General features: G+C 46.2%; 1 protein-coding gene across 1 annotated transcript in view; it reads right to left on the bottom strand.

Annotated features, from left to right (window-relative positions):
- The window catches only part of LOC142578176 (uncharacterized), a 63,789-nt gene that overhangs the window by 20,016 nt on the left and 20,707 nt on the right, over positions 1 to 23,066 (bottom strand). The window contains exons 10-18 of the mRNA XM_075687578.1: positions 22,343 to 22,636; positions 21,330 to 21,520; positions 17,370 to 17,502; positions 14,658 to 14,888; positions 10,789 to 11,006; positions 6,063 to 6,198; positions 5,151 to 5,344; positions 1,666 to 1,801; positions 384 to 856 (exon numbers count right to left, since the gene is read on the bottom strand). Coding sequence (XP_075543693.1) covers positions 384 to 856; positions 1,666 to 1,801; positions 5,151 to 5,344; positions 6,063 to 6,198; positions 10,789 to 11,006; positions 14,658 to 14,888; positions 17,370 to 17,502; positions 21,330 to 21,520; positions 22,343 to 22,636 — 2,006 coding nt within the window. The remainder of the gene's footprint in view (positions 1 to 383; positions 857 to 1,665; positions 1,802 to 5,150; positions 5,345 to 6,062; positions 6,199 to 10,788; positions 11,007 to 14,657; positions 14,889 to 17,369; positions 17,503 to 21,329; positions 21,521 to 22,342; positions 22,637 to 23,066) is intronic.

Raw genomic sequence — 23,066 nt, 5'->3', positions numbered from 1 at the left:
TGCTACCCTGCACAGCAGGAGCGGTACTGGGAAGCCAAGGAGCGAGGAGTGATGATGACAAAGAACAGGAAGCGTTTACTACAGTACACGTCACTTCTCCCTTGCGCTGGATGAGCAAAGAGATGTCAAGTTCTCCACGTCATGCAGGTAGATCGAGCCAGCAAACATATCTCCTTCGCGCGGCTGTATGACCGATCCGACCACGTATCTGACAATAGTTGCGATATACAAAAACCGAGGAAGCGAAATATTCACACAACGTGGGGGAATATAGCATTATTTATTGTATACGTTCAGATCTCTTCACAAACCTTTTTCTTTGTGCGCGTCTCCTAGTGCAAGTTAACTTGAAACATCTGTTGCTTGGGGTGCAACTCTGCTCACTGGTAGGCGGCCCACGCCCTAGCCAGAATCTCCATAGCCTTTGCCATGCACTCGTCTTGTGGCGATGAAATTGAACCCGGTCGCTGTAGCGGCTGCTTGTGCTGCGGCCGCTGATACTGTTGCTGGTAAGGCCCTCTGTGGTCATCCGTTCGATGCCCGACTGGTATGGACATCTCGCCCACCGCCTCATATAGGCCTATGAAGCTGGCGTGACACTTGACCCGCACGGCCGCTTCTCTTGCGTCGTTATGCTTAACCGGGAAGGTCGCGATGAGAGTCGCCGTCTGGAAGCCGTCCCGGTGCGTGTCGACGCTCGCTTTGACGTCGGCGTCGATCAAGAGGCGGTCGTTTACGTACACGGCGAGCTTGGGGGCCGGCCTAGACCGGCTGGAGGAGCAGTTGAGGCGCACATTGTCTCCCACCTGGTACGTCTCCCGGTCGTATGTGATCTGAGGTCTCATATCTCGTTGTTCTGCGAGCGATAAATTGAGATAAGGTTAACAGGATAACTTTTTGGGGTGTGACAAGAGCATTGACAGTGTTTGGCACCAAGTCAATATTGCACCCCACCTTCAGGGCTTGCTGTGTTGCGTGTGAAAGTAGGAAAGAAAATGAGGGGTGGGGGATGAGAAAGAGAGGAATCGACTGAAGGTGAACGGCTGTCGATACCGCTGGGCGGTGACAACAACAACAACAACAACAACAACAACAACAACAACAACAACAACAACAACAACAACAACAACAACAACAACAACAACACTTTGAAAGGGTTCGTGCATCCAATTCTTCATGCTATGGTCTTGTAGTTGTCATTACACACACACTCGTGTAACAAACGCACATACAATTACTCGTTTGCATGGACACCTTATGCCACTTTGCATCACTTTGTGCAATGTCAAGCGAGATAGATAGATAGATAGATAGATAGATAGATAGATAGATAGACAGATAGATAGATAGATAGATAGATAGATAGATAGATAGATAGAGAGAGAGAGAGAGAGAGAGAGAGAGAGAGAGAGAGAGAGAGAGAGATACGTTTATTGATTGAAAAATAAAAATAAAGAGCTAAGTTTGGAATGTCAAACGAAGCTAGACAGCGAGTTATCCGCAGAGCGGTTCGCATAACATCGATTCCTAGAGTGCGTGGGATTTGCATAATCATTTATTAGATGAAGAAAAATGGGAACGTAGGTTCTGTCTCAGGCTGTCTGAAAATAAAACTGTGATGAAAGAGAAAAATGGCGTGGCCACTTGGATAACGCGCATACGTACCTAAAACCACAAGCATTTTTTCATCCTGGACCGTTAGAAACGGTGGTGCATCGGAGCTGGCTTCGCAACGGTAAGTGCCAGCACTTAGGGCGCTCAGGTTCTTCAGGTACAGTGACGAATAGTTGGTCTGCAGCATCTGCGGTGGCGAGAGAGAAGAAAGTGCTTGAGCTCAAGTCCAGCAATGAATCGGCGTTAAAGCTTATTTATGTACCGCGGTGTGGCGGTACAAGCGCAGAACAAGACGCGGAGACGTAGCGGCGCAAGCTTCGTATTTGTGAATAAAAATCTGATGCGAGCACACAACGCGATACATTCACACACATCCCGATTGCAATGAGCGGAAAGAAAATACAGCGCGCAAGTAAAAAAGAAGCGTGCCCTTCAAATTCCTATGTGTTGTGTTGTGCCCTGTACTGGAACATGTACAAACCTCAAATATTTCTAGGCCACGTATACGTTGTGAACCTCGAGTAGCTGCTTCGCCCTCTTTGTGATGCTCACTATTTTTGTACTCAGAACACGCGCGGTGCGTTGGGAAGCTTTTCTCGATCTTCAATACGTAATACAGCAATAGCTAGTTGCTTACGCCGTGTTCGCTTGTTTTCCTGAACATCGTAAACGCGGTTGTGAACACGGTATCATCTGCATGCTGAAAAAAATTGCGCCCAGACTAGCACTTGAAGCGGAATATGCTGCTTGTCAGAAAAGTGTTCTATAGTGAAGATAATCCTGCAGCTCGTAAAACTTAACACAAATCACTATAGTTAGCTGCACATCTCCTAAATCTCCGTTTCGGCGCGTTGGTCTAGTCGCGCCGCGCTCGCTAGGTGTCATCCCGCTGCTAAATGTCAGATGGCCAAGCCGAAAAGGGATGAAACCGCGTCTCTACGATTTCGTCGCGATTTAGTCATGACTTTTATAAATTAAGGAACCGAAGGAAAAATTCGTCAATGAATACGATACTCCCTAATGCGAAATTTGAGCGCAGCTGTATACGTGTTTTCACTTAGCGATAGGTTGGCTGGCGCGGACAACCTGTCTCGTACGGCACGTTGCAAACGGAGCGATTAGCGAGTTGCCTCGCTAATCGGGAAATCGCGAGAGGCAGCGCGTGGGTGATGCGTGGGGGATGCGTGAGTGCGATTCACAGCAGCCACCGCAGACAGACCTCCGCTCATGCAGCGCTTTTTTTCCATATGTCTTGCGCGCGATACTGTGGCGCCATCTCGTAGTCATCGTCGCCGCAGAGCCCGTCTTGAGCGACATACGCTTTTGTTCTCACACTTTCGCCATACCCTCCTCCTTCGCTTTCCTCCTCGCGTATTTGATCCCCCGCTGGGCTCCACGTCCGCTCTTTCATCATTCGCGTTGGTCGTTAGCTTAGTTACACCGGCGTCGACGCTCGCCGCAAGAACGGACGCCTAAGAGCTGCACTCTAAAAAAGACGAAGCATAAGGAAAGAAATGTACGATAACGCCGTCTAATGTGTGTACGATGTTAAGTAATAGTGTACTGAACTGGGCTGGTTGATGCATTCTTTGAAGATAATCGAACATCGCTTCAGGAAATAAAGACGACAGATACAGCACTGACAATAATGGCTTGAGATGATTTTGTCGTTTTGTTCACTGCGTTCCTGTAAATTGCCGTTCAAGTGCAATAAGCACTGGCTGTCACTCAGCACTGCATGTGTCGTCTTTACTTTCTCCTGTCTGAAGGGCTGTTCGATTATCTTCTAAATATGTTAGGCGTATGCGCATGTGTGCGAAAGTTTTAAACGTTCACTTGAGAGGGCGCCCCCTTCGTCATGTCGTCATCTCTCTATTCCTCGTCTATCCCGCATATCTTGTAGATGTCCCTCATCGAGTTATGATGTTGCAAACAGGCAATCGCGGTTCGTAGATCAAGTGATGACGAGCGTGTCTGCAAAGTGATATACCTGATGTACGCCGCGAAAACATCCCAAAACTCAAACAAAACCCCACGCGCTCTTCTCCTCGAAGGAGCCACTCGATTTTACAGCGAGATGACGGCACACGTGTGGCACCTCCACATCACATGCAGTGCGCCTGGAGCGCACCAAGAGCCAGCATCAGCGCGAACCCGAAGATTATCGTGACACACACACACACACACACACACACACACACACACACACACACACACACACACACACACACACACACACACACACACACACACACACACACACACACACACACACACACACACACACGCACGCACGCACGCACGCACGCGCGCGCACGCACACACACACACACACACACACACACACACACACACACACACACACACACACACACACACACACTCTCTCTCTCTCTCTCTTTCTCTCTGTTGTGTGCTTCAATGCACAAAATGACGTTTTGTTAACAAAAATTAACTGGAACGCCAGTCAATTTCTGCCCAAAGTTCGGGAATTATTTCCTCAAAACTGGTGTCATCCTGAGGATTCGTTCCAAGTGACCCGCCTTGCGAATTCCGCGGCTAGAATTTGTAAATAGGAATATGAGTCATAAGGAAATTAGTTACAAAGTTAATTAGTGAATTTAATAATTAGTCGATTTTCCATTTAAATTTTTTGTGCAAGTACACTCCATTTCATACATCAGGCGCAACGTTGTAGAGGCTATAGAGATACTTTTTTGCAGTGACTGCGTTCGCATTTAGAAATAGCTCGGTGTTTCTCGATCCAATTTTTTGTGAAAATTTCCTTTGTATAAGCTCGGTTCTGAATGAAAAAAAGAATTTGCCCTTAGAAGCAAACAAACAATGTACTCATACGGCTGCTAACACGTTGCTTTAAATCAATTTGCTTTTCGTTGTTTTTTGTAATTGCAGCCCGTCGCGGCAGCCTCACGTGCATGCTCGCGCGCGTAAACGCCTCGTGGCGCGCAGGGAAGCATAGAAGGGAACGCGCGGAGTGATAAATTTTGGTGACCGGACTTCTTGCGTAGCTTCCACAGCGTTGCAACTGATGTGCCGCTTCTAGTAGACCAATAGACGCACCCGTGAACTAGACGAGCTGGAAAGTGTTCGGTGAAACTCCCTTTATATATATATATATATATATATATATATATATATATATATATATATATATATATATATATATATATATATATATATATATATATATATATATATATATATATAGAGAGAGAGAGAGAGAGAGAGAGAGAGAGAGAGATTGCCGCGGAAGGGTTACTCGCCTTCTCGCATTATTGAATTACGCTTGATTTGCTTCTAACTCGGCACCTGAGAAACGTTTTGAAAAGATTCTGCATGCGACGCTCCCTGCACGGGGCTTTACAACTTTTAGTGCATAAAAAATTTTTTGGGCATGTCCTAGTGAAGAACTATTCCGGAGTAGTTGGATGACCGTATTCAAAGACCCGTATAGGCCTACATACTGCGATACGAAGAGGGCCTCGCGTGAGTGTTGAGGCAGTGCATGGACTTACGTCGATTGTCACTCCTTGCACGCTGAACAGTTCTCCTGGTGGCCTGTTGCGAGGAATGTATTTGTACAGCATTTTGTTGTCCTTGAACCACTTGAAGCTGTACAGGGGCAATCCACCGAAGTTGTGTGCGCAGTTCAGACGCACGGAACCGCCGAGAATGCCGATTGGTGGTTGGTCTATCGATAAAGGCGTTTCTGCAAAATTTGGATTAAAACAAGCAACTGTTGAGCCGCACTCAAAAAAGAAATGCGGCAGCGATTACTGTTCCCTATCGACATCGCTTATTTTTTATACAAATAACTCAAATTGGTGCTAGTCTTGGAACTCCTACTCAGTGGACAAGCCTTGAAAACTGACTGGTTCTACTTCTACAACGGTTCTCTGCGCGCTAAAGCTACTCATGCAATTAGTGAAATACAGTTGGTTTTATGGCTTGTTAGGGCCTGATGGACTTTGTTGCGCGGATTGTGCTGCCCGCTTCTGCTTTAATTATTGAGCAGAAAAAAAAATGTTCTTGAGCTCGAATCATTCGCTTTCAATAAGTGGATGCAGACATCGCTGAAACGGCCGGCATACACGGGATTCGCGTTCTTGTTTCACCCGCAGCGGAGCCTCGGTGGCTAAGTTCTGTTGCTGAGCACAAGGTCACGCGTACGAATCCGGCCTGCGGCGGTCGAAATCTGATGGAGGTATAAGGATACAAAAACCCTATAGTGCGTCGAGAATTGGCTGCGCATTAGGAAACACTAGTCAGTGAAAATGAACAGGGAGCTGTTATAGTGGGAGCCACTATAACGTGCTTCATCACATTCTCTGTGTGTGGATGTTTTTTTCATTTTACGGGCGTTAAGCTAAACAAATAAACTGATTGGCCAATCAAGCAACCTTGCGCTAGACTTGAGTATCACTCACCTGTGACGTCCATCCTCTTCTCAGCCGAGTCATAACTGAACGATGGTGCATCTCCTGCTACTTCGCATCTGTAAATTCCAGAGGCAGAGCGCTGCACGTTGTCAAGGACTATCGTAGTATTTGTGCTGCTTGCGACCTGCAAAACCGATATTGCATTAAGGGAAGAAGGAATGATTCGTTTTGTTGCGTCTTGTTTTTTAAACCAACCGATAAAAAAAGTGACAGCGCTGAAAACTGTCGCTATTTGTTTTCTGGAGCATCGGCTCGCGACCAGTTTCGTCCTCATTTATATATTTATTTATTTCACAATACTGCAGACCAACGTGGCCCAAGCAGGAGTGGAATTACAATGAAATGGGAAAAGAACAGCACAGAAATAATTTCCACCAACATTCGCACGACAATATAATACATCGGTTTCACTAGGACGATATTTATCCCACACACACATAAAAAGAAGAACCAGCACATAATTTATAACAGTGCTTGCACCAGAAATAATACAACAGTGGTTGGGTCGATATTTAACACAAGTGCAGTTCAAGGGCCAAAGTTTTCAGCCTCACAAACAAACTCAGGTAGACCGTTCCAATCCGAAACTGTGCGTGGGAAAAAACTCTGTTTAAATGCCTCTGTTCTGGCAAAAATTTGTTGTGGAGAGTGTTTGTGAGTGTCACACGTTGGTATTCTTGTAATGGACTTTAAGTATGAGGGTGGAGATATAGTTATTTTTCCAGACAAAATATTACGCAAGAATTTTAGTCGACTGATTTTTCTGCGTACAGCTAATGTGGGGATGTTATGCGCAATCATGAGCTTAGTTGGGGAATCCAGCCTTTTATATTTATTAAATATAAATCTGATTGCTTTCCTTTGCAGCCGTTCTAAGCACTGTATATATTTTTTAGTGTGGGGATCACATACAACGGATGTGCGCCAATTTAGATCTGATAATGGCATTGTACTCTTGAAGTTTAACATTCACCGTTGTTTTTGCAAGCTTCCTTTTAAAAAAAAACATCGTTTCCGAAAAGCTGTTGCGCAAATTGCCGAGATGTGTCCCCCCCCCCCCCATGTCATATCAATAGAAAGAGTAATCTCTAAATACTTATATCGAGTTACTGCTTGAATGTTAGAGCCATGGATAATGTAAGTAAACATGCTAGGATTCTTTTTCCGCGTTAAATTTAATAACACTGTTTTGTTAATGTTTAGTTCCATGTCCCATTCTGCGCACCAGCATTCAATGTGGCTGAGAGTTCGCTGTAATAGCTTATGATCTTCATGGCAGGTTATTTCTTTAAACACAATACAATCGTCACCAAAAAGTTTAATAGAGACTGAGTAAGGCATTACTTGCACTAAATCATTTACATATATAAGAAATAATAATAAGATAAGTGCAAGTAGTCGTCAGCAGCAATCTGAAAGCCACATAATTTTTTTTTTGGTCTGTAATTGTTGTGTATTGTCTTGTGGCGAGAATATTGGAATGACTGGCGTTTCAATTTCAAGAAGCACGCAAAAATGTCAAACCGAACCATGCTCACTGTTTCTGTAACCATGTATTTTTTGTGCCGGATCACTGGTGAAAAGAAAAGAGCAAAAAAAAAAGAAGAAGAAGAAGAAGAAGAACAACAACCCCAGATACGTCCCTAACCATCCAGACTTGGGGATGTCAACTCAGAGGTGTTACTATTTTTGGAAATAGTGGCATCTCAGCCCGTACTTCTCTTGAACTTTGCCCGTTATTGCGCATTCTTGAATATGTTACCTTTATTAACAAACGCAACATGTCTTTTCTCAGTCAAACATTTCATTATATTAAGTAATAATGCTTGACTACTTTGTTACGCTAACGCTTATGAAGGTGCATTCATTTCTCTTTTTATTTTAATAGGAGGGACATAATAATAATAATAATAATAATAATAATAATAATAATAATAATAATAATAATAATAATAATAATAATAATAATAATAATAATAATAATAATAATAATAATAATAATAATAATAATCAGTCTGGCTACGCCCACTGCATGGCAAAGGCCTCTCCCGTACTTCTCCAGCTACCCCGGTCATGTGCTAATTGTGGCCATGTTGTCCCTACAAACTTCTTAATTTCACCCGCCTACCTAACTTTCTGCCGCCCCCTGCTAGGCTTCCCTTCTCTTGGAATCCAGTCTGTAACCCTTAATGGCCATCGGTTATCTTCCCTCCTCATTACATGCCCTGCCCATGTCCCCCCCCCCCCCCCCCCCATTTCTGTTTCTTGATTTCAACTAAGATGTCATTAACTCGTGTTCGTTCCCTCACCCAATCTGCTCTCTTCTTATCCCCCCTTAACGTTACACCCATCATTCTTCTTTCCACAACTCGTTGCGTCGTCTTCAATTTAAGTGGAACCCTTTCCGTAAGCCTCCAGGTTTCTGCCTCGTAGGGGAGTACTGGTAAGACACAGCTGTTATACACTTTTCTCTTGAGGGATAATGGCAACCTGCTGTTCATGATCTGAGAATGCCTGCAAAATGTACCCCAGCCCATTTTTATTCTTCTGATTATTTCAGTCTCTTACAGAGATATAACAGGACAGAGATATAATAGCAATTACATATTATACTTTCACTGCAGTTGCTTCACATAGACAATGATTGCCTTTAGCACCGTGAAGATTATTCTATATGTAACAGAACTTAAAGCCTAAACAAACAAGGCTTAAAACAAACATTTATCAACGCTATGCTATAAAAGTTACAAACAGGGATATGGTGCCTCGTAAAGGCTGGCCTACGTTTCCAGGAGGACCAATTTTCGTCAAAGATGGCCTTGTCATCTTTGGCGAATTAGCTTTAAAAGGTTAGTAGGGTGACGTCACATGACGGTCTTTGCCGGCGGCGGCTGGCTGCAAAGGAAGACTCAAGAAAAGAGAGAAAGAGTGCTGTCGTTTGATGTACTTTTTTGAACTGAACCGTTGAAGATGACAAGGCTGCTTTTGATGAAGATATGTCCGCCTATTCAAACGTAGGCCAGTATTTATGAGGGTCCTTATCCCTGTTTGTAACCTTTTGCCCGCGTCCCTGTGTGTTGTTGCCAAGGGAACGATGAACCCTAACCATCTCGCTTCAGCATATGTCAGGACAGTTGAGGTTGACTTACCAGCTGTTGAGGGAAAATCTCACTTGTGACAAGGCTCGGCCTTATGCTAATGAGCTTGCTATTGGTTGTTAGAAATAGCTCATGTTCGAAAATATTCGTTTCTGTATGCATATCCATTTTATTCGTATTTGAGAATCTTATACTCGATTTGCAATGGGTTTTACCATTTTTTAGAAGATATTTTATTCACTGTGAATTTTACTAACCCCTCCCTTCTGTTTTCTTTTTGAATAAATTAAACACTACTCCTTAATATTCAATCTAGATTAAGTCATTTTTTATTTTTTGACTTGCTTACTAGAGAGTGAAAGTATTGGGCGACATGGTGTCAGCCCATCTTGACATAAAACAAAGTTCTGTCACTCAGGGGATTTTGCAAGGGCACTCAGGGAATTTAGAGATGTCAACTTGGTAGACACACTGAACAACAACAACAACAACAACAACAACAACAACAACAACAACAACAACAACAACAACAACAACAACAACAACAACAACAACAACAACAACAACAACAACAACAACAACAACAACAACAACAACAACAACAACAACAACAACAACCATCATATATGTCTTCAAGGACGACCTATCACTCTTGAAGTGGGACACGTGCCATCATATCAATATGTATATGTAGCCAATCCCTAATCACTAATATATCCGATCATTAAAAACAATATTACCCTTTATATTGCTGCTAACAAAGAGCGCATTCTTGGTTTCATCCCCATATAGAAGTCTTTTTACCATGTCTAATGTAAGTTTAGGATTTTGGGAGCGACACCTTGTATTTGTATGACCGTAGATATTGCAAGAAGACTGTCGGTTGTAGTAATCTGAAAGCACAAGTGAAAGGGGGGGATACTGACATGCTATAGTGGTCAACTGCACTTTACAGAGGTAATTTTCAAGGGTGTTCGAATAGTGAAGTTTTTAATCTAATTGTTTACAGATATGTGAAAAATAGCTATAAGAACATCTGGTTTCGAACAATCGAGTCGGATATTGAATATTTTCTCATTTAGGAAGACATAAAGAAAGAAAAGGAAACGAACATATCACTTTTATGATGCAAATATATTAACGTCTACTGAAAAAAAAACACAATATTTGATGTACATTTATATCAAATCTGTTGCCAACGTATGGTTAAAACATTCTTGATTAAGAAATTGCAAAATGTCGTGCATGACAAAAGTGATCTCCTGTTCTACAAGTTGCATCAGAACCGACTTATGTATGCTGCAACACCTGCAGAAGCGTAGCCGTTTATTGCAGTGAGGTGGAGAAACGACTAAATATTTCTCGTTGAGATTGATTAATAGCTGACCGTGAAAGTGGCACTTCCAAGTTGTTCCTCTCTCGGGCTGTTGCAACCATTATAGTTCAACGCGATCGCCTACCAACGTCTAATCTAAGGTTCCGATTATCAAGTTGTGTAGAATACGGGTTAGATAGCAAATATTATTGGATTCGATATTTTGGATACCATAGCACGTTCCGAATACATTTTTTTTTCATTACTACTCAATTGGACGTGTAAAGAAGGAACCGCTTACGTTTACAGTGAGCCCTTTGAGATTGAAGAGCTTTTTGTTGGGCTCGTCCTGAGGCACATAGCGGAAGAACTCCCTGCCGTCTTTGTACCACTTGACGCTGTACAGCTGATCCCTTTGCAAGTCGTAGAGGCATTCGAGCGTCACAGTGGATCCGCGAGCTGGCGTCTCGGGAACTTTCAATTCGGTGATCCTCACAGCTTGCACCGGACCAGTCGTGTCTGTAAAGAAAGTCGGCACATCTGTTGAGCGCTATAGTAATGGCCGGTACAATAGCAATTTGTGTTAGGCAATTTGTGTTCAGCGAACACTGGAAGAAGTCGCACTTATCAAATTTTTTTTTGTGCGGTCTGATGCTTAGGCAGCCATTAACTACGCAAACTGGTATAATGGTAAAGTGTTATATTCCGCACGATACTGACGGTTGACATTGAAAAAAACAACAACAATTAAGCAGCCTCTTTTTAATCTCCATTTTCTTGCTTGTACGGTTCGTCCGAACCTCAACGTAACATGCTTTCTTGCTTAAATCACGCAGGAGCATTTGCTCAAGATCCAGTAATAACACAGAGGCTATGATAGAGATCTTTAGAATAGGGGCTTCAAGCAAATGGCGTCGTCGCCACTGCGCATGAGCCAAGCGCCATGGGCGCTTGGGGTCGGTGTCGGGCACGCTATTTTTTTTTAGATACAGTCTGTCGCTGCAAACTTGTCCCCAAAGCTTTGCGTCAACAGGCATGGTGGCCCGTATCAAAATGCTGGCTCGCATCTTCGGACACACTGGCCTGATTTCTGAGTAATTAGCGACGTTCTTGACATACAGATGCTGCAGTGCTCTAATGAATGAATACTCTAACCTCACGCAAGTGTCGAAGATTGAACGATGAATTGTCGCTGTTTTTGAGATCAGTTGTTGATTTGAGACCGCGCAGGCCTAATGGTTGCCGCGCCCAAATTTGTATTGTCTTGGTTGATGAGGGCAAATAGAACTAAGCGCAATAAATTGTTGGTTGGTGATTACCCGCGATTACGTACCACTCAAGAATATTATTAAAATTAATAAAGCGCGTGTGGAGAAGGCACACGTATGACGTATGTCTGCATTTCTGTAAATGCGCACACGTATTTCTGTATCTACTTTTACGTTATTACTTATCGTGGCTCGTCGTTCTAGCCGCGGTGGCAGTGTGATTGCAAGACGCAAATAGCGAATGCAAAACCTTTTTCTATCACTCGAACTTCCTGGTTGACCCAAAGCTATCGCACGCAAAGATCTTTGGAGCTCCAAGAATTTGATGCCTCTATTCTAAAGCTCTTTAATAGTGCGCTAAACCTCTGCTACATTTTTACTGAGGGCTTGGTGTTATCTAAAGTATACGGCAAACTTAAAAAAAAATGTGCAACGCTTAGCTATTCTACGTTCTTGCTCAGTGCAGAACGTTCACGAGATTAACCCTTGCTAATAGGTGGGCAATATACATCTGGATTCTACGTATCAACCCTCGTTCCTCATAAAAAGAAGAAGACAAAGAGAAAAAAGCTCTGCACACTTACACGTCGCAATCCAGATGAAGAAGACAAACACGCACGGTCCAGGAAACCATCTAGAACGTAGAGCGGTCATTTTGTCCAGCAGAGGATGGTGTGGTCTTCAGTAAAGTCACTCCTCGGAGCGCCAGCCGGTGGTTCTCTTTAATACCGACGAAAACTCTCTCCACAAGAGGCGCTACACCGTCTCTGCCGATGAGTCGCGCAACGCAATCGCGTGCAAAGACAGCTCATAGTTCACCACCGTAATATTTTTGAGACGGCTTGCTGCTGAAAGCGTGAGAACGCTGAATTGGGGCTCAAGGTTGTCTAGCAGCGAGCGTGGGACTTGAGCACCCGTCATGCTTACATTGAAGGCGGGCGCTTGCAGACGCCTGCTCGTATTACGCTCACGTGCCACACATCAACTGCGTAATTGGCTTGTCGGCTGTTGACTCGAGCCTCTTGCAAATGTATAGAGGCACACGCTTCCTCAGTGGTAAACAATTCGACGGTGTTTTCTTACTCTGTTCAAACTACCCGAGAGCTTGCTAATAAAGAGAAATCTGTCTTGCAAAGATGCTTCTTGGGTACTTGTATACATGTACAATGCCCGGTGACTCATTCAGTTGTTTAAAGAAACAATCGTATCAGGAAAAAGTAGTTTTGCCTCTCTTGTAGGCCTGACCGAGAGCTCCGCCCACGTCAGCGCGTTTTGCGTTTCCTCGTGTGCGCACCAGATGCGGGACGCGTATTGGGGAATATTACGTACCGCTCCCTTTTAAATCATTTGATTGTAGAGATGTTCCCAATCAACAGCCGCATAGCGGTGAAGAAATAAACTTCTTGAAGTTTGTTGAATTTAAACCTGTTATTTATCCATTTTCGTTGACTGCGCTCTCATGTATCCAGCTGCCGGGAATTGTCCCCCCCCCCCCCCCACCTTTGGCATACACAACTCTTGTTTGACTTTGGCAGGGACGCTTTTGTATACTGCTGTTGTATTCTAATAAACATTATCACTGTTATTAAACGCGATACTCGGACCGCATAATGGCCGGTGCCTCTTGCGCCACCGGTGAGTACTGGTGGGACCAAATGCAGCCGCCATGCAGCCGCCCTCTTCGTATTATCACAATGCATCGTCTCGGTTGTTACTCTCCCCGCTCTGCTGTAAGAGTAAAAACAGTTGAAGTACAGCGCTCGGACTATCGTTTCCTACTTTTCTTCATAAGTCCATATTTTCCTATTAGGGCAACAATGAATTAATTAGACCTCGGTTTCCGCAGGGCACAACTGTGGCACAGCAAGCGCCGGCCAGCAGCCATGAGCTTCGAGTATCGCTTTTGAATCGCTGGGCACTGTACCCTACCACGGCTACGGTGAATACGGGTACACCGCGTGTCCCGGCTAACATTAGCCAAGGTGCGCAAGAAAAAAAAAAAAGGATCATGGAGCAAGGTACGATTATAAGACCTAGGGTCTGATGTGAGAGGTCTGACAAAAGAATACCATAGGTCTTATAATCGTGTATTGCGCCGTAATTTTTTAAATATTTTTTATGCGAAAGCGTCAAATTTTCAAAGTATGATTGAGCGAAGAACCAGCGTCCAGCGTCTGTAGCAGCGAAAAGCGAAGCGCTCCTCATCGATATCATTTCCAACACGCTCTTCGATGTGATAAATGGCGGATAAGATCTCTTAACGATTTATTGCCTTTTTACCTATTTGGCAAACTTATGGTATAGACTGTACAGTGTGTAAGCCACTATCAATGTGTAAAACTATTTAATTAAATTTGAGGACAAATATGTACTTGTATGCGTAAAGTGTGCATGCGCTTTAGTTTCTGATGTTCAGTGCTGTGTTTTATTGTAGAAAGTTGGAAAGTGTTCTTATAACTCTTGGTGTACGTATGCTACCTTTGGTAGCATATACAGGAACTCTGGAGCAGGCAGGCTTCCTGCTCCTCCTTGCGGGAGTTCCCGGCCAGCTCCTTGCTCTCTCGCTCTCTCTCTTTTCTTTATGTGATTGTTATTATGTTTGCAAATTGAAAATAATAGATCAAAATAAAAGTAAGCTGGTGAAAGTGACGCATGTGTGCGGCCGTTTGCGTTTATTGAACAGTTGAAAATGTCTGATTGTCGTTTTCGACCGAGTCGTCGTGAGGTTCAGCAAAATGCATCCACGCTCTTTTGAAAATTGTCCACGCCTTCTCGAGACAAGGGTCTTCAGGAGAGGAGGTTCTCGAAGGCAGCCGCCGTGGCTCGACACGAATGTTCTCTTCGACCGTTGCCGAAAACGCGTCCGAGAATAGAGCTTCGCATCTCAATCTAACGTGGCCGCCTTGCGCTTTTTCTTGTCCCAATACGAAGGTGGTCTCAACGCTGACGGTGGGTAGCCCGTCGGGATGTGCCTCCAGTCTGGTCTTGGCATCGTTCACGAGCTGGTCATTAACGAACACAGAAAGCGCTGGGGACGGCCTGGACCGAACTCCGACGCAGCTCAGCTTCACGGTGTCCCCGATGAGGTAGGTGTCTCTGTCGGTTAATATACGGGGCGTTGCGGGTAGCCGTTCTGCGTGACCAAAGAAAAGAAAAGGATAGAAAATAAATTTGTTGGTGGAAATGAACCGGCTCGGTACACTTTGAAGGCGAGTAAGCCGCCTTCTAAACATACGTGAATTTCCTAGCACTCGCGCGGTAGTAGTAGTAAACCTTATTTTGTCCGAGATGGGGTTTATTGAGGACGGGAATGAGAGGGCCCGTCCTCTGCTTCCTCAGGCGGCGGCCAGGCCTTGCGCTTTAGAGGCGTCTTCGGCCATATGGACGATCTGGAGTTGGAGATGCGGGTCTGAGCACCCACATAAGCCAGAACTTAATTTCAGGTGAGGTTTTCAGCTTGCTGTTGGGATTTCCATGAGTGTTTTCTGCTGCTAGGGCTTTTGGTTGTTCTCACAGGATTTTAATAAACATAATTGATCATATGGAGGATGATTTGCTGTGGTGCCGATGCACAACCACGTGGATAGGACACCGCCATCCCCCTCCCCTCCCCCCTCTGTCAGATAGGACCAATTATTACCGTGATACAGAAGAAACATCAGTTGAAAATAAAATACGCAAGTGAAGGGAGAGTGGAAGGTAACTTGGAATGACGTGAAATGTTCCAGGAAGTAAGGTGGCTAAGCAAACGAGAAATATTTAGCAGAATACAAATGCACGAAGTGTCGCCTGCGTCACGCACGGAAGCTGATACTACTCCACAAACACACCTCGCGTAGCCGGAGGTCTGCATTACAGGAAAGCTAAAGTGCCTCGGAAGTGATGTGTAAAGCTATACCATCATAGACCCACTGCCGCACGGTGTGTGCCGTATTTCTTGAAATATATCGCAGGAATTGGTGAGCACACGTGAAGCTTTTGAACGGTCGGCATTTTCTTTTTCTCTATACTGTTTGCTATCTGCTACTCTTAACGTTCGATTCTTCTGCCACGTGTCGCAGCAGGGGGAAACATTTCCTTACACAAATGTGAGAAAATATTGGATGAATCATGCTGACTGACTGATTAAACGGTACTTTCGACTTTTCAACAGCAGCTAGGTAGAATGTGATATTTTCTATTCAGTTGTCTATGCTCTATTTATTGTCCGCTTCAAAAGATGGCGCCAGGAGCGCTGCTGCTCACATCTATCTTCGGTTCCGTAATCCGTACAGTGTAATACCTTTACGGACAGGATAAACGTCTCTAGAAAAATTGCTGGCTCTCTCGTAATCGAGGGTAGATGCAAGCATGAAATGGCGACCGGCGAAGCAGATTGGTTGGCGACGATACTAGCCACTATCTTAAAACGGGTGCAGTGATGCATGTTCGCGGCGGCGCACCCTACCACATTACACCGCACCATGCCACCTTGTGCACTGTTCCATACGGACGCAATAGTTTCCTGTCAGAGACAGAACCTATTTGCAAGTATCGCTTCGGTCAAACGGTCATTCGCGGCGCGCCGGACGCGCCGCGGAACTCGCGGGCCTCTGGCGTTGAAGGGAGCACTCAGCGCCAAAAGATGACAATCAAGTGTATAGTGCCCTGTATCTGCCTTTTGAACTTCCGCTATTGGAAATGACAAATAAAGCTTCAACGTAATAGAAGTTACAGCTTCAGTGATATTGTGAACGAACATTAGGAAGAACTCGGAAGCAATATTTTTTGTAACTTGTTTGGGAAGTAACTAGCGTATGTCTTGACTGGTTGCCCGGATGATCTCGTTTTGTTCTCACAACTTATCAGGATGTTTTCATTTGGGTGCCCCGATAACGGCTCTGGCTTTTGGCTCAAGGTCACTTGAAGGTCGCCTGAGGGAGCTAAGAGCATATCATGCTTAACAAGGACACATAAGCATCCTTGCGTGGACGAATGCGAAAGCATTGCGGCGTCTACCCGATGACGACTCGTTTTACGAAACGCAATCGCATTGTTTTCACGTTGCTTTGTATCATGTGCCGCGTCACGCGTCTCGGCCTCGTTCGCGTACTTGAGCGGGCGTCAAAAGGAGCCGGGCGCAGCTACTGAATGACAAGTCGAAGGTTCGCCCATCGGAGCGGGCGACAGAACTCACCGAAATCACCGCATCGACTGGCAGCGCCGCGACGCGCGTCGCTATATATAGACCGGCCACCGGCGCGGTCTGTCTCTGTGACCACGTGACATTTTGTGCCATCTCCGCGGAAGGTTCGTTCATCGGAGCGCAATGCAGAACTCGACGAAATCGCCGCACCGACTGCCAGTGGGCCAGTGCCGTCAGCGTGTTCGCAGAGGGAGGGGCTGTATGGGAACGCTGGCATGGTGAGCGGCATCGGAGCCAGCTGTGCGAGAAAACGACGACGACGAACGCGCGAGCAGTGCCACGAGCGTGTCTCCGTGACCACGCGGCTTTTTGTACATCGGCCACGCCGCCGGATTTTCTGCTTCATGAGCCCCCCATATTATGCTTTCGCACTAAAAAAATACGTCCCCTTCTGAGTGGACGAGGCTGCACGGTGGATAAATGGATTACCGGCAATCATGAGCTCCCCTCTTGCCGTGCTGCGGAGTAGAGGCTCTTCGAAGCTGACTTCGCAGTTGTAGACGCCGGCTGTCGACGCGTTGAGTTTCTCAAGGTACACCGACCCGGCATTCGATTGGGACATCTGCGAACAGAACAACATCAAAGCATTTTCATCTGATGCGCAGTTGCCCCCCAGGGTAAGAGGCTTGACATCGAGTACACGCGCTCGGACAGCATGTGATAGACAGTTTACGTCACGACAATTACCATGTTATTGTAAGCGATGCAGTGTGTTTGAGAGTTTAGAAGTTGTGGCCTTTTCGGCGGTTCGCCACGCTTTTCTTAGCAGACTTCTTAGTACAGAATGGAGCTGCAGTGAGACCGAAGTCACTCAGCTAACAGAACGTACCCTTGTAGACGCACGAAAACCCTAGTTTCTTCTTATTTTATATATATATATATATATATATATATATATATATATATATATATATATATATATATATATATATATATATATATATATATATACGTGCCAATGTCGAAGGCTTCTTTTTCATGAATTTCCAACGAATGAAAGCATTGGAGTTAGTGTATGGCTCTTCGGACTTTCTAATTTACCATCATAACGATGCAAAGTGTCGCCGCAAGTTATTTATGGGGAGTTTCCGTGCCACAAAAGGCAACTGATATGCTACACAGACGCAACACAGAGGCCTTATCTCGGCGTGTTGTTTCACATGGCCATTTTCGCAATATTAGGGACAAGCATGTTTACCAGCGGCACAGTGTTGACAAGTGGCGTAATTAGAGGCGCTATAACGTAAAACTATTCTACACTTTTCTATTGCAATTCTGCAATAAGTACCCCGCGATTGGTAAAAAACTTTTTTGGACCACCCCCACTTGACCTGTCTGTCACGCGGCGTCACGAAAACCGCGATAGCTCCCCATCAGATATGACGTGTACACACTGATTATGCGTAATTTTACCGAACAAAAGAAAAATCGTTATTTCTGGTTCGACGCCTTTTCGCCATTAGCCGTCGGCTATTGGTCAAAAGTTTTCGGGCTGCACCCGTTTCACCTGCCTGTCACGCGGCGTCACAAAACCGCAAGAACTCATCCCGTCAAAGTGACGTGTGCCGCAGGCTGCCCAGTTGCGATAGGAATAAAAGATGGCTGCCGCCGATCGCTCAGGCACTGGCTACTCACACCTGCCGGAGAGAATGGGTTTACTTGTGCGTGATAAAACTTTTTTGCGTGGCCGTGCAACGTTTTCGAGTACTTTCGGCACGTTTACGACCTCATTCTGACAACTCTTCTTTGCTGAGGATCCGTTTTAGCGTCACTCTTAAGCTTCCGTTGCATGCCGCCGCGATTGTCGACGAGCCACCGTAAGCTAAGTAAAGGAAAGCGGACCGATCCCAGACGCCGGCACCACCTTCTTCATCCGGTTATCAATTTTCAGTGCAGTGGCTCGGCCCCATCGAATCCCTCTCCACTTGAGCGTGCTCCTCGCCGCTTGTGAGCCAATTAGATAAGACAAGCCGCTCAGTGTAGGCAATGTTATTAGTTTTTCAAGCAAACAAAAGCTACCTCCTGTGAACGAGAACAGCGTTTGATTGGTCTGTTGAGACAACCCTGCGGTTGAACGGCCGATGCTTGTGTCGGCGGTTTCGCAAATTTGACGCCAGAAGATTGGAATAAAAACATATTGAAATAGTTTTACGTTATAGGACCCCAGAGTTGCTGACATAGATGTTTAACCGCCGCGGTAGCTGAGTGGCTATGGCGTTGCGCTGCTGAACACGAGGTCGCGGGTTCGATCCCAGCGGCGGCGACGGCGGCATTCCGGCGGAGGCGGAATTCAAAAGCGTTCGTGTGTACCGTGCACTCGGTGCACGTTGAAGTACCCCAGGCAGTAAAAATTAATTCGGAGTGTCGGCCAACGGCCACAACGGTGAAACCGTACGCAGACTAGAGCGTGCAGTCGATGAAACGATTCGGTTACTGAAACGTATCACAAACAGACATAGCGGAATGAAAGAAAGCAATACGATCCGCCTGGTACAGGCGTTCGTAACCAGTGATATAAAGTACGTCGCCTCCTACCTGCAAGTGGCAGGTGACCGAACGAGCGAAGCTAGACCGTCTCATACGCGAGGCGTACAAACGTGCCATCGGATTGCCGATCAATACCAGCACGGATAAATCTCTCGAACTGGGTTTACACAATACCCTAGACGAGATAATCGAAGCGCACAACGTCGCGCAGTACGAGCGTTTGGCAACAAACAGAACCAGACGACACATCCTCGAGACGCTAGGCATCAGCTACCGCGCGACGCAGGGCGGGCAGGTCACGATACCCACACCGATTGGCGAGCGCATCGTCGTTTCGCCGTTGCCCAAGAACATGCACCCTACGCATCACGTTGGCCGGCGCCACAGGCGCGCGCGAGACTTGCAAAAGAAATATGGCAGCAGCAAAGAAGCCGTTTACGTAGATGCGGCCCGTTACGAGCGGCGACTTGGTTGCGCGGTCGCAATCACAGACTACAGCGGAGCTTGCGTCGCGAGTGTGACGCACGGAAGAGACGGAGGCGGCCGAGGAAGCAGCGTTAGCCCTCGCGGTAGCCACCGCAGACGCCGAGGTGATAATGAGCGACTCGCAGGCAGCGATACGCAAGTATGCTAGCAGCCGGATCTCCCAAGAAGCGGCCCGCATTCTACGAATCCAACTTGGCAATATTTGCCGCAAAAACGACAGTTTTCTCGTATGCACCCCCCCCCCCCCCCCTTCCTCCTCGGACCCTCCGCTCCCGGGAAACGAGACGGCCCACGCCGCGGCTCGAGGACTTACATGCCGGGCAGCGGCGCCCGCCGGCAATCCCGATGTCTCGCCCACCGCGAGAGCGACGCGGGATCGGACGTAAGAGAATCGCATGACCGCTTTCAGAGACACCACGCAGCACTACAGATTGAACAGATGTAAATACCCTACACCGCACGCCAAACTAAACAAGAAACAGGCGGCTGTCTGGAGGAAATTGCAGACACACACACATCCGAACCCGGCGATCTTTCACCTCTGCTACCCCGACAATTTATTCGTCCGACGATTGTAAAGCGTGCGGAGGCAGAGCGGCGCTGCAGCACATGCTGTGGGCATGCACCGGTAGCGAGCAGTAGGAATCCCCGACGAACTGGGTAGACACGGCAGTCTCGAACCGAGGGGCGCGTTGGGAGGCGGCCCTGCTCAGCCACAACCTCGCTGATCAACTGTGGGCCGTCCGGCACGCCGAGGAAGCCGCCCGAGTCCAAGGGCTCGAGGCCGTCACATAGGCTGGGGTGCTTATGGCCCCACCCCGCCCAAATTACCGGACATTTAGAATAAAGTTTTTACTTACTCCCCCACTACGGAGTGGCTGATAATAAGATTGTGGTTTGGCGCATAAAACATCAGAATATCATTTTTTGACGCTCAGATTTTGGAGATTGGTTTTAGAGTTTCTTCATGTTCTTGTCAAATATTTCTTGCAATGCACTCCGACTCCTGCACGAGACATTGGACAAGAAAACATTAATGCGATAGCATTACAGTGCGCTCACTGGCCTTCGTTGTTAGTGCCGACCAAAATAATGTGAGCCAATCACGGAGGCAAAAAGGCGTGGATGGGTCGATCCTAATATGAATACATCATGTGTTTTCGTAAAGGGTACAATGCTTTTTATGCGAGCGGATCTCTGAGACAATATAATAAAATGCGTGGGATGGCCTATCCTAATTATGTATCAAATTAAAGCCGCTTATAGGACCTATGAGTGTCATTTTTTCATTACAGAGAAGACGTTCTGTTTGGCTGAAACGGCTTTGTAAAGTACACTCAGTCTATTTTCAGTGACTGTTCACCGTATTCGGGACTTAATTAGTTGCTATGGGCGGAAGCGAACATTGGTACTCACATTGACGTTGACTCCTTCCACTTCGAATGTCTTTATGCTAGGTTTCCCTGTCGGCACGAATTGATAGAACTCTTCACCATCTTTGTACCACCTGGTGTGCACCGCTATCTTTCCAAAGTTGTGTGCGCAGTCTAGGCGAACCATTCCACCTGGCACTCCAAATGGTGGCACGTGTACCTTCAAAGGTTTCACTGAAATGCAGCGTATAAACGAGACGTATTCAGATTTTACATGACAATAAATTTGCAAGAAACCGAGCCTATAGCTGATATAGCTATTGAACGACATATTTATAAGTACGGGCGAGCAATCATGCTAGGAGACTCTACTATAGCTATAGTATAAGTCGTTACACAACGTCCCTTTTCCTTTCATACATTTCGCGTACTCGTGGGAGTGAGTGTGACTGACCGATTCAAAAAGTTTGACACTCGACATCAACACCTAAGGCTGTGCGAGACTCCGTAATTATGGGCTTAGGATTAGTTTGGCCAAAACCAGCATGGCGCTAAGCTAGTTGGTGATCATCACAATGCGTCATGTTCAGCGTGGACGAAGAACTACGAGGACAGAGCGCTCCGTCGTAGTCTGTCTTGATCGTTGTGCTTTGTCCTTGCTGAATATGTACCATTGTGGTAATTATGACCGCCTGACATTATTGAACGTGCATCTAAGCCTAAGTTACGCCCGCAAACGTTTTGCACTTGTCCCGCATCGGGATGCGGCCGCTGATGTCGGCACTCGTACCTCAGGATCTTTTGGTGAACAGCAGAGTGCCATATCCACCGAACTTGCGCGGCGGGTGCTAGGCACAACCAAAACTGTGCGCTTGTATACAACAACCACGTAATGCAGTTAAAGTACATCTTTAATCACTCGTTGACCTTCCTTTTCCACCTTTCGCTATGCAGAGTAGCAGGCGAGAGCGTACTAGCTGGAGGCCGACCTCTGACTTTCCCACATGATATTTCTTACACCGTGCTTTCCTGTAATACATTGTCCTCTCTCGCTACCTGTGTGCTCGGCGAGCGTGGTGAACTCGTACTCCCTCTCGGTGGTTCCCGCGCTGTTACTGGCCGTCACCACGACCTTGTAGGAATTGGCCGGCGAGAGGCAGTGCATCTCGAGGGGCGGCTTGTTCTGCGGCTGCTCTGCTTCTAGCACTGTCCACACCACTCCCTGCTGGTGCCGGTACTTGGCCGTGAACCTCTCGATGGGGCAGCCGCCGTTGTGCCACGCGCGTGTCCTGATCATGGCCGACACGGAGTATGGCCGCACTGCATATGTCGCGTCCGGCGCCACGGGAGCTGCACGTGTGTGGTTTCAAAGAGTCGTGCATTTTGTCGAGGGAAGCGCCGCATCTTGACGCGGTCGGAGAAGTCTAATTCGAAATGAGGACTGTGGACATTACAGTCATTAATCGGTGGATGTCAGTTAGAAGTGCGTCATATCGGCAACTTTTCTCCCCCTTAATAGTCGAACAAATATTGTAATTGTACCGGCTTGAATGCTACTTAGAGCCGGTATCTACAAGAACGTATGTGTTACATAGGGGCCGTATCGTTTGATCGTCCATTTGCGTACGCCCATCGTTATCATGAACGGCATCCGCTCGAACACCGTCCTGTGAGGAAATATTCTTACGTAAGAGATGATTTGTGAATAGGAACCCAGGTGTTATACAAGTGGCGTTGCTTCTTGAGCATCCTATATATATATATATATATATATATATAT

This window comes from Dermacentor variabilis, chromosome 4, assembly GCF_050947875.1.
Source record: "Dermacentor variabilis isolate Ectoservices chromosome 4, ASM5094787v1, whole genome shotgun sequence".
Classification (NCBI taxonomy): Eukaryota; Metazoa; Arthropoda; class Arachnida; order Ixodida; family Ixodidae; genus Dermacentor; species Dermacentor variabilis.
The sequence above is the reverse complement of the archived record's forward strand: the minus strand, read 5'-3'. Positions and strand labels throughout refer to the sequence as shown.